The sequence below is a fragment of the Betta splendens genome, chromosome 14 (genome assembly GCF_900634795.4).
Source record: "Betta splendens chromosome 14, fBetSpl5.4, whole genome shotgun sequence".
Classification (NCBI taxonomy): domain Eukaryota; kingdom Metazoa; phylum Chordata; class Actinopteri; order Anabantiformes; family Osphronemidae; genus Betta; species Betta splendens.
The window spans coordinates 13232261-13245099 of NC_040894.2; the positions used below are offsets into that span (position 1 = coordinate 13232261).

Genomic DNA, 12839 nt, shown 5'->3' on the forward strand with positions numbered 1-12839 from the left:
CTAAACCTGTAGGCTCTGTGGCCATTGAACAGACACAACAGTCCAGCTTTACTGTAGGTGTCCCTGAATAGGCCAAACATGTTTATGACCCCTGAGGCACCAATGGGCTGCAAACACATGGCAAAATGATGTGTTGGGAGACAGAACGCAACCAGCAGAACTCTAGATGTGGACAGAAATGTACCGATTAAAGTGTCGGAAAGAAGCAGCCTGGTGATAAGTGAGGTGGCCCGGGATCAGTTTACCAAAGTGTGGTAGGATTAGCAGGCAGCCAGGCAATTTTAATGACATGCACATAAGAACCGTATGTTTTCGCTGCATGTTGTAGGACCCTGTAATTGCCCAAACTTTGGTTTTGTGATGTGATGTGTGGAGGTGCTTTTCATTGGCTGTAAAGCAGTAACTACTCTGCAACCAGATTCTAGTAGCCAAATATTTACCCCAGTTGCTACAGTACACAAAATAAAGTCAATGTTGCTTTTACCTTCAATCAAGCATCAGTGGGGAACAAAGGCTTGATCATATCCTGTTAATCTGAGTTAAGTACAAGTGTGCGATTTTTAGCATGGTGTGAACAGCCTGCGTATGTTTCGCCCATGGGTTTGACTATTACTTTATTTCGTTCCACCCGTGGGACCAAGAAATGACTGCTGCACTTCATATAGTCTGATATTTTTCCACAGTCAAGACATGTTGATCTGAACTTTGTTACCCTTCAGCACTTGGGCACAGACCAAAGCTCAAGACTGGCCTCTGGAATAGTGTTTGAAAGTAAGGTGTAGAAGATGACTGGTCTGTTTGACACTTTCTTTTTTTTCTTTTTTTTTTGCCCTTTTGGATCCCCAAACCACCTCCCTGTCAGATATTCTCAGAAATCAGTGGATGCTAACGGCATGTTGCGCCCACGCTTTGTCCTGCGTAGAGCAGAGTTCCAGTGTTTCTGATTGCATGGGGGGAGAAGTTGGGAGATGTGATCCAGATGTCGTGAGTTTGATTGAGAACAGAACCCAGCCATTAAAAAGCAAGCACTGGCTCATATAGTCTTTTGCCCCTAAGTATTGAGGCAAATCATTTTTTTTTCAATTCAATTTTAACTTTATCACTGGCTGAAGGAAAACGGATATAAGTCGGATTTACACATCGGTGTGCTATGTGAGCACAAAAAGACATTTTTGGTGGCGCTTGTGGCTGTACTGTAAATGCCAAGGGAAAGGACCAGCTTAAGACAAGAAGAACCTGTAAGCTCTAAGAAAAGAGGTTATTGTTTAGGGGGTTTCAGTGGTTTCACGTCTCCTAACATGGAACATGTGCATGGGAATTCTACCCAAACTGCTCTGACTTACGTTGCGATAGGTTGCAGCAGTGACAGGAAAAAGCAGTGTTAGGTTAAAGGGCAGCTTGAACAGCCTTCTCAAAGTTCCATATTACTGGAGGCTTCTTGGTGTCTGAGTACCAGTTAATAAATAATTTATTTAAATTGCAAGAGAGGCAATTTTCTTTTTTGCCCTACAGATTATTATTTAAATTAAATGTTCAGATATCTGGCATAGATTCTTTTTTTTTCTGCCAGTGCAGTTCAGCCATTGGACAACATTCTGCTTTCTTGAATGTGCAGTCTTTAAAATGTCCCTACAGTCTGTCCTTGTCTTGCATTACAGAATAAATCCTTTTCTGTAAAGCAGTGTCACATGCACATGTGTGGTAGTGGTTTAGTTGCCTTATTCTTCACAGAAGAGATGAAGGAGACAGACAATCTAGAAGCCAAAGAGCTTAAATCAAATTTGAACAAATGGTTCATTATTTAGGTCTTTTTGTCAACTACAAAGGGACCCTCGGACTGGACAGAATGTTTACTTGTCTTTTGTGGTTTTCTGCCATATCAGTCAAGGACAATGGCATGGAATGGTATGTTTATAATAGTTCTGAAGAAGTCAAGGAGTCTCTTAGGATGACAGGTTAGTTGCATGAGCAGCCCTTTATCTTGGAGCCCTGCTGCTGAGCAGCCTATTCGAGCGGTCTTAGGCCATACTTCATTAAAAAGATAACACGAAGCATCTGGGCTAAATGACTTTCTGAAGGGGCTGTAGGTTGAAAAGAAAGATCCAGCTGTCTGAGAATATTTAATAATATTTGGTTGCTTGTTTATAATGTAAAATGAGCGGACAGAAAATGTAATCCGTTCAGTTGAGGCCATCTAGGCTTTGCTATAGCTCTCTGTTAAAGCATTGATAAAAGGATGCTGCTTTTGTTCTGTCAGTCAAAGTCCAGAATTTTGTGCAGATTTTCATTGTTCCCAAAGGATGCACTGTAATGATTTGTTGTTTCCTCATCCTAAGTAGCTGTTAGAATTGTTTGTATTACAGTGAGTTGGCACGTACATGTATTTGGGGTGAAGTGATGGTCTGCTTGTGATTACAGGTCATATCACTTTCTTCTTTGCCATCACTATGTGCCATTAAAAAAAGTGGAATTAAACAAAAGTAAAGATGATGAATGAACAGACCCTGGCTATTCTTAAGAGCTGTAATGAAAAGGCAGCATGACAGAACGAGCAAGCACCACATCGCTCAGGAGACACTTTAACGACATAGACCACGATGGCGAAAGGGTTATACTGGCAGCAGTGATTAAAATAGCATTCACAGACAGATGCTCAATGTAATCATTTCCCAGATATTGAAAATTACAGCTCACTGTGATTTATATAGTAACCACTGCCATTAGAGCCTTGACGATTGCACGGCAGGTGTGTTGGTGTTTTTTTTTTTTTTTTTTTTTGGAAACCAACCCAAAAGATTTTATTGCTCAGTGCTGTTCAGCTCACATGCAGCCCCCCTTCAACCAGTGCTACCATTAAAGTTGGGGTGTTAACACTGGCCAAGCTTAGTCTCCACCGTGTAAGTCAGAGCTGATGTTTTTCACATTGGAGTATTAATTTGGGTATCTAAACAGGCAGACCAACACATATGGAGACCTCAGCCTGTGTATACATTACCGCAAGTCAGCCAGTCACTAGGAGTCCTCGTCAACACTAGTATATCTCAGTGCGACCACCCACCTCCTACCATTTCTTACATTGGACCCAATATTCTAAAACCGCCTTTTATTGAGGACTCTTTGCAGTTTGCTAAAGAAGCACCCACCACCCTAAATTCCCAGAGGACATATTGTAGACATTGGTGATGAGGAATCGTACAATGATGAAAGGAATCCAACTTGGCCTGCTACAGAGCAAGGGCAATGGACTTCCTGTCGCTCCACCTCATTGCTGTACAGTAACTGTCTAATCACTGGCTGTTTCCTTCTTTTAACATCAATATTTGAAGTGTGGATAATGGGTGTCTAGACCTTGCAGTTAAAGAGCTGGGAGGCTGGGGGTGTACATATTTTTTCTCATAAAGCTGGGGGACTTTCCTGTGAGATGCTTTTGTCTTTTTACAGTGTCATGGCTCCAAACCTATTAATTGCATATATTTGTTTCTGCATCCAGAGCCAGCACTCACTTGTTAACTATCCCGTGGTGAGGTTGCTTTGGAAGCTGGAAAAAAAAGTTTTGTTTTGTTTTTTTTTCCATTTTTTTCCCCCATTTTTTTATGGAAGGGGAAAAAATGACAGATTTACTTCTGCTTTTAACTCACTGTCATTTCCTTTTCATCTGTTGGTCCAGTGCATGCAGAGTTAAATATTAGCTAAATGAAAGCAGATCTCATGTATCGGTAATCAGTCTTTTAAATAGATGCTAAAGTGAGTGGGTGTGTTGATTATGGCACTTGTCATATTCAGTCTGCTGGTGCTAGTTTAATGGACACAACCCTTCAACGGAGCTGCCACTGAGGTGGGGGCAGGGGAGGGATGTGCTGACAGAAGGAACAGCTTGATTAAGGAAAGTGAAGAAACTCAAGGCGTTCTGCTTTGACGGGACTGGTTTGATTTGATTTCCATGTACAACAAAATTAAACAAAAGCTGCTAGAGTTTTGTTCACAAGGTGCAAGAGAGGAAGGAAGCACAGCCTAATTAAAAACAACACCATAACAAATTGTGGCAGTGGGTCAATTGCCACAAACAGCACTCTTTTAGACTGCATCTAAATTTTTCTGGTTTCTGTCTGTTTATTTTGGAGCTTCCACTTTGACGGACTGACGGGGTGCTGAAATCTGGCTTGGATATTCCTCCAGGACTGTAATTTATTTCATTTTGTTTAGCATAGATGACTGTTTATACCACTGTAGCTAGCTGAGTGATTAAAAATGGCGTCTTTTTTTTATGTCTCTTCCATACACATTCTACTTATATTACTACTGCTGTTGTGTAATAATATATTTGGCTTCACTGGACGTCCCAGGGAAGAATTCCTGGTGTTTGGTGAACCGGGGTCTTTCCAGTGTGATTTCAGACACAGTGGACAGCGATCATTAATCATGTAGCCCATGTATGTTCATGTATATGTTGGAATTGTCTCTGTTTAGTATTTTTTCACACGTGTTCACCAAACAACATCCTATCTGTTTGTAGAGAAGTGATATTTGGAACACTGGCAGGAGCGGGAATGCCTGTTGTGTTGTTTGTCCTCTCTAGTTATTTTCTACTGCTAAGACGTGACCTCTGGCGTGTCGCTTTATCCAAGGGGCCCTTAGATGCACATCGAGCATGTGGAGGACCAGCGAGTGGCCGGCTGTGTGGCCTTGAGGCTACAGTTCCTCTCTTTAGACTCTCTTAGAATGATCTCCATCTGTTGAGAGAAGCAGGGATGCCGGATGCTCATACTATCCACTCCATAAATCTAAACACAAAGCATTCAGAGCATCTCTGCACTTACTATGCAATCCACACATCAAAACACATTCTTCGCTTCTGGCAGGGCTTTCATATAAGAAGTTGAATTGTGTTATTGAATTGGTTACGCTGTATATAGAATGCTGTTTATTAGATTTACTGCATTTGTGCTGTTTTTCAATGCGTTTGTAGATTTCAGTTTCACATGAGTGTTAGAATCCTGAAAAGGAGAAATTATCCCCCTGCTTCTTTTAATGCTCCGTCTTTGGGTGAGAGGTTAAGAGTGGGATTAGGTTTAGGTTACACCGAAGGTCAAGATAAAGCATTTAGAGATGAAGTCCTAAGCCATCCTGACTGGCACAATTGAGACTTTACCATGTTGAAAGGAGACATTCTTATTGTTCTTGCTGAGAGGCGGATAGTTAGGCTGTTTGGACGCCTCTGCTTCTGTTTGATATTTCAGTTTCAGATATTTTTCTGGGATGGAATCTTACACCGGGCGACACGGTGGTGCAGTGGGTAGTACTGTCGCCTCACAGCATGAAGGGCGTCGAGTCCCGGGGCGGCCCGGGTGCCTTTCTGTGTAGAGTTTGCATGTTCTCCCCGTGTCTGTGTGGGTTCTCTCCAGGTTCTCTGGCTTCCTCCTACAGTCCAAAGACATTTATTAGGTTCATTGGCCACTCTACTTTGCCCATAGGTGTCGGTGTGTGCTTGCATGGTTGTTCGTCTCCGTGTGGCCCTGCAATGGACTAGCGACCTGTTCAGGGTGTACCCCGCCTCTCGCCCTCAGCAAGCCCCACGACCCTGAACGGGTGAGAGGGGTAGAAAATGGGTGGATGAATGGGTTCTTACACCCAGAGACAGAATCCGCTTCCCTAACCATGTGCAAGTGTTAACCACTGTACAGTAAATGTGAACAGCCATAAGAAGGCTGCTGCAAAATACAGTACCAACAATAAACAGGCTTTTATGACCTACACATGCAGATTATACATAATGTTATGAAGCTTATGGGACTGGTAAATGTAGTGTATCAAATACAATAAATCACCTTCCTTTCCTATTTTTGACAGATTTCCTTTGTATCCCAGAGGAGAGAGATTTCACTTTGAATATGGGGTCTACTTACTCAACAAGAACATTGCCCAGGTAATACATGAACACACAACCATGAAGCAAATGTTGAAAGGTTTTATGTAAGAATGGAAGGGTTTTATATAGAGCAGGTAAATTCACCTGAAGCTTATTAAAATATAACATCAGCTTTTTCACTCTCTGTGTCAAACGTTTCTACCCTGTTACCTCTACAGTCAAAGCGTTTTACAAGGGGGGACTCCATTGTCTGAAAGAAAGGTCTGGAAAAAATCATTTAATCAGAACCAGCACATTTCCCCCAGTTAATGATTTACATGGTTGTCCAGACATACGAAAATACCAGACAGCCTCAGTCAATATTATACAGTACTTGCTTATCATTTGCATATTACTATTGCCATTGTAAGCTTTTTACAGTAGCTTGGTATGTAGCCCCAAGTGGAATCCAGCCTCATAATACTTGCATGTCTCTAGTTTGGTGTTCTACTGTGTTAATGGTGGTATATGAGGGTTTGGATGTTCTATTCTGTGGCTCAGTGGCACAAAATTATGACTCCCGTCCTGCAGAGCTGATCTAAAAAGGTCAGCAAGTCTTTACGATTCTCTATGGCAACTGTATTTTCATATTGCTCTTCCCTTTAGATCAGGTACAGTATGAACCTCCCTTTTCTAGTGAAGTGCCTTTGAAGCTGAAGATACAGTAGTCAAAACATGTAATGTATCTATGTGTGTGGGTCACATTTGCTGCATACGTTACATTCATGCTTCAAATAGGTTCCTCTATCAAACCAGGAGAGTGCTGAGCTCTTGAATTTTTCACACTTATTAAAGTACACCTATTGTGTTGACCTGAATAACTCCTTCAATTCCTCCTTAGACATCTAGCAGTGACTTCTACCAATTTACATTCCTTATAGTTCTGTTCTTATTATTCTGGTATCCATGTCTACTGTCTTCCCACTTGAGTGGAAATAATATTAGATAAGCCAAATAACAAGACACTTGGCCAATAGCAGCAAATGGACATACTGTACTGTACAGTATAGTATCAAAAAGAATGAAAAGAAAAATGTTGTTTTTTTAAGCAGTCTAAGTGGATATAGTTTGTCATTTCTTCATAATGATTGTTCAAGGTCACTTCGATATTTCACCTCATTAGGTTCATGTACATTGTTAACGCCAAGCTTTAATCTGACACTACTTCCATCACTGCTTGTCAATTTCACCGGCTTCTTCTCAGAGGTAAAATATTAGCTGAACTGAACCACTGAGGTCAGTATCATTTGATTGATTTTAATGTACCATAATAACTGTCAAGACTAAGCAAGCACACACACACACACACACACACACACACACACACACACACACACACACACACACACACACTTTTTGATTGCTCACATATGCACACAGGCATGCATTTACACCACTGTGACTAGTAACAGACGCGGCATACTGTAGAAGACCTGGCAAAAGACTTTGTTTGCACCAAAGCTCAAATAAAATGAAAAAATATTGCTCATATTTCTTACAAGCTGAACATTTATCTTAAAGTCCTGTCCATGTTTGTTTGCAAAGTAAAACGTGACAGTGATCAGTGATTACTGATAAAAGGTTCTTTTAAGTGAGAAAAACTATTCTCATTACAGTACATGTAAGAAGAAAAAATAGCAAGACAAGTGTATATGCAGTATAATACTATGACAGTTAAAGTAAAACCACTTTACATGTAAAATTTTACTAAGATAGGGTGTTTTTGTCTGTGTCAATATAGACCATTAGTACTTGCAAATATTTCAGCTAGGAAAGGAAAGCTCAGAAATTAAAGTCCACACAACAAACTGAATGTGATCCATGAACAGTAAATGTACATAAACTCATAGTATTTTGGGGGGTGGGGAGTAGACTTTAATTTCAGGTTACGTTGAGAAACGTGGCTTTTTTCATATTTTCACCCACTAAAGCTAGAGTTACATGTGGTGCTGTTAACTGCTTGGTGGAGCATCAGTATTTTTACAGGATGGAATTTCATCATTCATGCAGTGTCCTGTCTTATCCATTCCATGTGTTTCTTAACTTCAAGTATGTTAAGGATGAGTTATCAGGTTAAATCCAAAACAATTTAATAGAGCCATATGAGTAATGCAGCTCCATATGATAGTGATAATAGCCCATTGTTTTGAAAATGAACAAGTGATAAACATGTCACACTTGAGAATGTAAAACTTGCCACAAACAATGCTTTAGTTTTGGTGGATTTCTGCACACTGCATCAAACTGCACACTCAGACACGCTGAGTCTGGGTCCTTTATTGTTTTAGACCTCACATCACAGATGTTAAGGTTTAAGACTGGAAAATAAAGAGTCCACAGGCGTGTTTAATGTTACGTGTGATGTCTCATTTAAAATCTAATTACAACTGATTCAGTTCGCCACAGTCGACCACTTTATCAGGAAATGTCTTCCTTTTTGACCCATACACACTGAGCGTTGGTTTTCTACTGCTTATATGAATAATCAACAGATGCCAAATTAGTTTAGAGGGTTTTTCAGTTGTGAAGGTACGCCACAACTAGTCCAGTGTCTGACTTTATGAAACACAGGTCTGGTTTCACAACAGATTCGACTGACTGGCCGGTCTGCTTACTGGCTGGAGTCCTACAGTACATGTATGTGGAAGACATTAGCTGCCTATCTCTTATTAAATTGCCCTGTTTGGTTGTGCTTGAAACTGACACAGGGAAGCTGTTAAAGAATCAGGGCCACAGCAGGTCAGCCCTTCTTTGATGTGGCACAGGGATAAGTTTGGTTTTATTATGTCTGTGAGCCCGGGGGTACAGATAAGAAAGCTGCATGGGGTGCTGTGGATGGAAGGTGGTAACACACTCCCATGTTGCCACTTTAGGTTAATTTGTTTGACAGAGAAAAGTTAAGAAAGGCTTCAAGGAATTTCTGGGGTGAAACTGAGACGTTAAGACCATACTTCTTCAATCAGAACTTACTGCAGTGTCTGAATAAGCCACATGTTTATGTGAAGATATTGCCATTTTGCATATACTGTGTCTGATTTGCTCTAACTATAGGTGTTCAATCAATGGCACTGGATTGTCAAATGTTAAAGCCTTATAACCGGGCCTGAAGTGCCTTTCCACTGGGGGGGATACACTAAAAGTTAACTCTGCAATTCTTTTTATTCACAGTGACATATAGTAAAAATATAGAGTTGTTTCACCACCTCTAAGGGAAAACCAGCAGCTCTGGAGGCGGCTGGTATGCAGCACTTACCTATCCCGAGTGGGATTTTTTTAAATCACTAGCTTTTAAGCAAAAGGGGGTAGACACATTGCTTAGTCCTTCGTTGGCCAACTCGGTGCATCATTCTTGTTGACCTCATGTAAAGGAAACCAGCTTCCGCAAATTACAATTTTAAATCCGCTGTAGCCCCACCAGATCACCTTTGGGCTCAGCTTTATTTCTGTCAAGTCAAAAAAGTATCCAAGCAGTTTCAGACTGTGATGTGTTGGCGGATTGCCACACTGGTGGTCTGGAGCATACGTCAAAGCGCCTGTTGCCATCAAGAGTGGCAACTGTGGCTCCATAAAACATGGCTATGACTTAAGGGGGACCTGCTGCAGTTAGTGGAGGTAGTAGCCGGCGAAACAGAAGTTGGTTGGCTGGATGTGTTCCTGGTGAATCTATTTGGTTAGTTTGGTTAGTTACATTTATCCAAGTGGGAAAGCTTTTGTTTACAGTAAATATGACAGTAAAAAGAATGGTTTTCCACATGGTGGTAATTTACCCATGATACTTTTTCCGCTAGTAGATGAATAATTAGGAAGAAAATATGTACGTGAAATAATGTAACTAATGGATTTTACATTATTTACTAATAGAAAAAAAAGAAGAAAATCTAGGCATGCTAGTGTTAACTTTGAGGTCTAGTATTAAAGGAAGTATAGTCCTATTTACCTACTAGTCTGCATGACTGGCCAGACATTTGCTAATTGTGTCTGGTGAGCAAACTCCTTCACTCCCCTTTATTAGTTTTTCATCTTTTTTTTTTTTTTTTTTTTTTTTTTTTTTTGCTGTTCCCTCATTTTTTTTTTTAGGTCTGCATTTCTACAGTATATTCCAGAACAGAATTTGAACCCTCTCCCAGTTCTTCATCATCAACAAAGCTCATGACCCCACCAAAAGAGACACTGCATGGTTATGACAAAAGCTATTTTGTAAATTAGCTCATACTATTGTGCTTGGATAAAAAACATATAAGCCCAGCAAAGACAGAACACGAACAAAAAGTGAACAATATGGAGCTCTCCCTTACTTCATAACTTAATTTCAGACTATGTTGCCAAGATTGTAAAAACAATTTTCAGTCCAGTCTTATTACCTTCAACGCGGTTGTTATAGGTAGTACTGTGTTTTTAGCTAGATTTTGTGAGTAAGTATTCTTTGTATTTTGTAAGTAATCTTCATATGTATCTACAATCTAAATTTTTCCCAAGTTGACATTCTTTCTCTTTGACAGACCACATGCCATGAATCAGAAATTTGATTTGTGCCATCACTAATGTAGATGATGTCTTTCCTATTTTAGTTGGACCCAATTAGAAATGTTTTTTAGTAACCAGAATTTATAACATTAAGATAATTAATAATAAAGTATAGGCACTGAGTGGGTGGAGGTTGAGTGGCAGCAGCAGTAGTATAGGAAAAGCCACCATTCAAACCTAGTTGTGGATCTTTAGTTATACTCTCTTCAACATATGTTGGAGCATCTGAGAGAGCATCAGGCAGGTAGCAGGTTGGTTGGACCAGTCTGATAATACATAGAAACAAGCAAAGAATCAGATTGACCTTGATCTTTAAGTCCTCTGAAAGTAAGGACTTTAGATTTTTAATAAAAGAAACCTAATGAAGCATTTATATCTTAGACACAGGTCTCTGGCTGGAGAAACATTTTGCTCCTCTTGCTTTTTTTAATTCTTTACTTGCTCTATTGCTCAAAATTTCTCAGTTCTAAAAAGGTCTAAGAGCAGAAACTGGATATTTATTTATGTATCAGTAAATTGCTCCTGAGAAATGGTTCAGTTTTTAGGCACAACTATTTCAGGTTTCTTTGTAGGAAACTTGGAATAGACCTGTAATTTACTTCTTGTTCAGCTGATGGCTGCGGTTCATGACTCATTTCTTACTTCATTCCAGACAACACTAAAGAAAAAAAAAAAACAATTACATCTTCACTGTCTGATTTAAACAACAGCAGTCATTGTTATTGCAGCCGCCTATGCGAGAGCCTCATGTCAACAAACAGACTTCTCCCTGTTCAGAAATCATAATGCAGCCCAGTGTATGCTGTTTGTTTACCTGAACCCTGGACCGTAGTTCCCCAGGCTCAGCCGCGATCTATAGCTTAAGACAGACACGGGGCCTGGAAGCAATCAGACCATTTCAGCTGCCTCCTGCCATTCATTGTCTTCATTGTACTGCAACAGCCCCATTCGTTTTCCATTTTACAGGGATTGATATGACAAAAACATATAATGTGTGGGACATGGAGCAGAAAATGCTGCCCTAAGTCAATGTAATATATCTCACTTTCACCCTTCCTAGAAAAAAGGAGAGAAGAAATGAGGTATCAAGTTAGGTTCTTGTTTTAGGCCAAGCTATAAACATATCTGCTTTCGCTTTAGCATGGTGCAGAAAAGCCTGAATTTGTATTGTGAGCGTCATTTCCCACATGGCCACATGCTGTACAAATGCTGGATAATCATCCTCTTACATCTAGTGGAGGATAAGTTATAAAACCTGTGTTTGTCAATGTGTTTTGCATTTGAATGCCATCAAGGTGCCAATTTTAACAAGATCCCTGTACACTGCTGACAGTAAAAAGCACTTCATTAGAGTACTTTATTTATCACATTTCAAGCAGGGGATTGTTTTTGGCAGGCTATAAATGGGTTAAACTGAGAGACGTGTGAGCCATTGTGAGATTGTTAACAGCCTGACGCGAGTTGAGACAGGAAGCTGACAGTCGTCTCCTGGAGTTTAATGCAGAGAGAAGCGACAGAAGAGGCAAGGTCCTGTTTTTGCTGTTCTTGTTTAAATTGTTGATTAGTCAAAGGCCCTGATTTCCCATACATCAAATACACTGAATTTAATGTATAATTAGATAATGTTTCCTTGAACAGACACCTTTGGATGCTGGGTTTCACCACCTCTTTTTGTGTGTGGTCTCTGTTTTCCATCACAAACTTTTGTTGTTAGCTACAGTTTGCGTCTAGTACCACTTATTGGCCAAATAAGTTGTTGGTGGCACCATTTTACTGCCAGAAGAAGTAGCGCTCTTCCACAAACAGACATTTACCACTGTATCAGTGGGAGTGTGGAAAAGCAGTAATGTGTCTGTGGTGCTGTGCTGGCGAAACCCTGACCACCCTATCCTGGATTGAGGTTTTAATAAGAGTGCAGTGAGGCTCCTCCATGCTTCAGAGCAGACCAGTACAATGCAGAGTGTCCGTCAGCTGTCTCCTTTGCATCTGCCAGAAGTTATAATTTGTCTTAAGCTTCTTGAACTTTTTCATGACTTGTAAGTGTATGTCAGTGTTCTGTGGTTTCCACTTTTGGGCGTATGTACGTAGTGAGGCTGTCCGCTTGCTGCGATTATGCCCAAGCACCAGCTTTTTATGGGAATTCCTATGGACAGCCACCTATGACTTTATGAAACACTTAAATTTGTGTAATTGAATTTCCACATTTGGTTGGTAGTTCCAGGTTTGTCCATCACCGCAAAGAGGTACTGAAGGAGCTGGTTCCACTAAATACAGTATAAGGCTGTGTTTTGTGTAGAAAAGAGAGCTAAATAATTAGAGAATTTACTGTATGTGCAATTGTATCGTAAAGTTTGTTATATGTGGTTTGTTAACATAGATAAGGGCAAATATGTTATTAGTTATTGAATTA

The 12839-nt window shown here is 40.3% G+C and overlaps 1 protein-coding gene across 2 annotated transcripts in view; it reads left to right on the top strand.

Annotated features, from left to right (window-relative positions):
- Positions 1–12839, top strand: part of uvrag (UV radiation resistance associated gene) — a 57098-nt gene that overhangs the window by 25661 nt on the left and 18598 nt on the right. For both annotated transcript variants that reach the window (XM_041073709.2, XM_029173284.3), the window contains exon 13: positions 5848–5923. In XM_041073709.2, coding sequence (XP_040929643.1) covers positions 5848–5923 — 76 coding nt within the window. The remainder of the gene's footprint in view (positions 1–5847; positions 5924–12839) is intronic.